General features: G+C 36.9%; 1 protein-coding gene across 1 annotated transcript in view; it reads right to left on the reverse strand.

Moving 5' to 3' along the window:
• Positions 1–2,812, reverse strand: part of LOC110033084 — a gene marked incomplete in the record, with an annotated part of 21,037 nt that overhangs the window by 18,008 nt on the left and 217 nt on the right. Inside the window, 2 exon segments of the mRNA XM_020736946.1 lie at positions 2,214–2,609; positions 2,692–2,791. Coding sequence (XP_020592605.1) covers positions 2,214–2,609; positions 2,692–2,791 — 496 coding nt within the window.

The following is a 2,812-nucleotide window of genomic DNA, read 5'->3' on the forward strand; positions in this document are numbered from 1 at the left end:
TATATATATATATATATATATAATTTATTAGTATAATTTTTAAAAATTTAATTGACTACAAGGCTACAAAAATTTATCATCAATTAAAGTTATTGATTAAAACAATATAATAAGAACATGTTAAATTCTATTTAAATAAATATTTTAATATAAATAATAAGATTTAAATCCCCCCCTACCCTTAACATTCTACGACTGCGTGATTGGAGCTGTAAAAACTGCTTGTTGTTCATGAACTGCTTGTGTTCGACTCGCTAAGCAAACGAGTCAACTAGGGCAATAAAAATAGCTCGTTGTAAGTGACCAGCGTCTCGCTAAACAAACGAGCAGAATACGAAAAATTGCTTGCGTTCGATATATAAACGCGTCAAACACGAACAGTGGTATTTTTTAACCAGTCGAGCATGGGCTCGCTCAAGCTCGGCTCGTTTACACCTACTCACCTGCAAGCTTCCATCTTGCATCGTTGCTACCATTTTTAATTCTTCTCTTCTTCATGTGTGCTCACTCAGTTCACAATTACTAATCACATTACACAATTGACCAACTTAACACTACTTTTAACTTTCTTAATGCACATCAAGCCTTGACCCTATCTCCTCCTTAAAAGCATATTTGTAAAAATAAATTCTAGCCAACAACTTTTTTGTCCATAATGTTTCGACTCTAGCTATCAAGCTAATGCTAACCATCTCTCACAAATCTGCCTATTCTTTATTGACTCACAACAAATATGATTACTCATTAGAGTTTAATAGCTACTGAATCAAATTCAGACCTAAACATTTCCATATTACATAAAAATTTCCAAATAGTAACAGTTTTAATTCATGAGTTATTGATGAAAGTTACATGATTATATGAATGTCAACAAATTGGCTTGATGAGAAGATAAAAGTGGTTAATGAAATTTAAAGTACACTCCAATTTCCTAGACCCAACTACCTCCTATAATCGCACAACTTCTTCTCCTAGCATGTTTATGCCAAGCGTGATGATGTGATTAAATACGATTGTAAGAATGATGATTCTGTGTTTAAGAAAATGAGCTAGTTTGAACAGAGATTTTTTACAGCTAACATTACTGTAACTAAGTTTGAAGAGTCCAGTATTTATTTTTTTCCACAATTCTTCAAAATGAAGAAACATATGCCATCAAAATTAGATTACTTCAATGTCAAAGTGTTCAGTTTGTGTTACCAATTATTGTACGTCCATGAGACAATACAGTTTTGTATGGCACTAATCAAACAAAGATGTAATAATGCATTGTGACTTTGGGAAACAAAACCTCCATAATTTGCTTCAAGTGTTCTAGACTTTAGATAATTTGAATTATTCATTAAGAAAAAAATTTGAATAAAATTAAAATCAAAATTTAACTTGATTGTATCTTGCAACTTGAAATATAGCTTGTTGGGCCATTGATTAATGAATTAAAATTAAAGCTTCTCATATTATCCCTCATCGCTATTCTCTCTCTACCAATGGGCTCTGGTTCACTTCCCTTCCCTTTTGGCTGCCCTAGTACCACATCAGTTTGTAGGACGGATAGATTCTAAGACAATCATCAACACCCCAGTCCTTCGGACAGTGGCATAATTTGGGCTTGCATGCAACCACTAGAACAAGGGACGGTTGAAAGATAAGAAAAATAAAAATCAACGGCATAGTTCACTAATAAAGGATAAAATATACTCTCTAAGGCTCTGTGCTACGTTTTTCAATGAACACAATTATAATTACAACCAAAGAGCCAAAATTTCACAGTATCCATTCTATGTCAAATTCCACTCAACTGCACTATTAGCACAAAACAACAGCGGAGTCCATTGATGGTAAAACCTGTAATAGGTGAGTTTTGCATGGTCATGGCATGTAATCACTGTGAAATAAGGATTTTTGCTAGACAAGAGACAAAAATATCAGCCACTCGGTAATCATCCTCAAAATCTTCCATCCAAAAGACAATTTCATGCCGCTTTCCGGTAACTTTATGAAGCAAAGAAACCTTCCACTATGATGAGTACAAATAAAATTTTAAGAAAATAACAGTCTCCCTTTCTGCCAACCCCTCTTTTGCTAGGTATGTAGTAAAAAAAGACTGATCTAAATTATTTCACAATGGATTCATTAGTGACTTCAACGGACAAGTTATAGAAAGAGCGGCTAGAAATATGGCGAGTAATCCTAACGGCTATCTTAATATTTACCAGGAAGGAGCTTGTCCCAGCTGAGCATATCCTCAAGTATTTGCTCACATTCCCTAGTATCCTTCAGGAAGCCCTGCTCTGTTGCCTCTTTGATCATTTCATCCCACTTTCGATCATCCATGTTAAAAAATTCATCCTTCATCATCTTCTTCTGGACGTAATCACGCGCATTATAGAGGTCGTCAATCTCCTCATCGGTCTCGTGGAGCTCCTCAAAGTCGGATTCGAACTCGGCGTTCGTGACGTTCTCCAGCGGCACCATCCGGAGCTCGTCCATCAACTCATCATCCGTCTCTTCATGCTTCCTCGAAAGCCCTCGCTTCATGATAGCCTCCATAATCGAAGGAAGTATTTGTTCGTCCCCTTTGAAGTATTGTTCGATAAGGCCATTCAGCTCTGTAAAAATATCAAATGGGGAAAAGAGAATGAGAAGCGTGCTAATCAGAGGAGAAGAAAGGGAGGCAATGTGCGGGTTTACCTTTATTGCTGACATCTTCGAAAGAGAGATCGGCCTTCCTGGAATCGTCTATGGAGGAAGAGGAGGTGGCGAGTTCTGATTCAGCCGCCGCTGATGGCGGGGGGGGGGGGGGGCGGGTTGG

This window comes from Phalaenopsis equestris, unplaced genomic scaffold (assembly GCF_001263595.1).
Source record: "Phalaenopsis equestris unplaced genomic scaffold, ASM126359v1 Scaffold001090, whole genome shotgun sequence".
In the NCBI taxonomy this organism is placed as follows: Eukaryota; Viridiplantae; Streptophyta; class Magnoliopsida; order Asparagales; family Orchidaceae; genus Phalaenopsis; species Phalaenopsis equestris.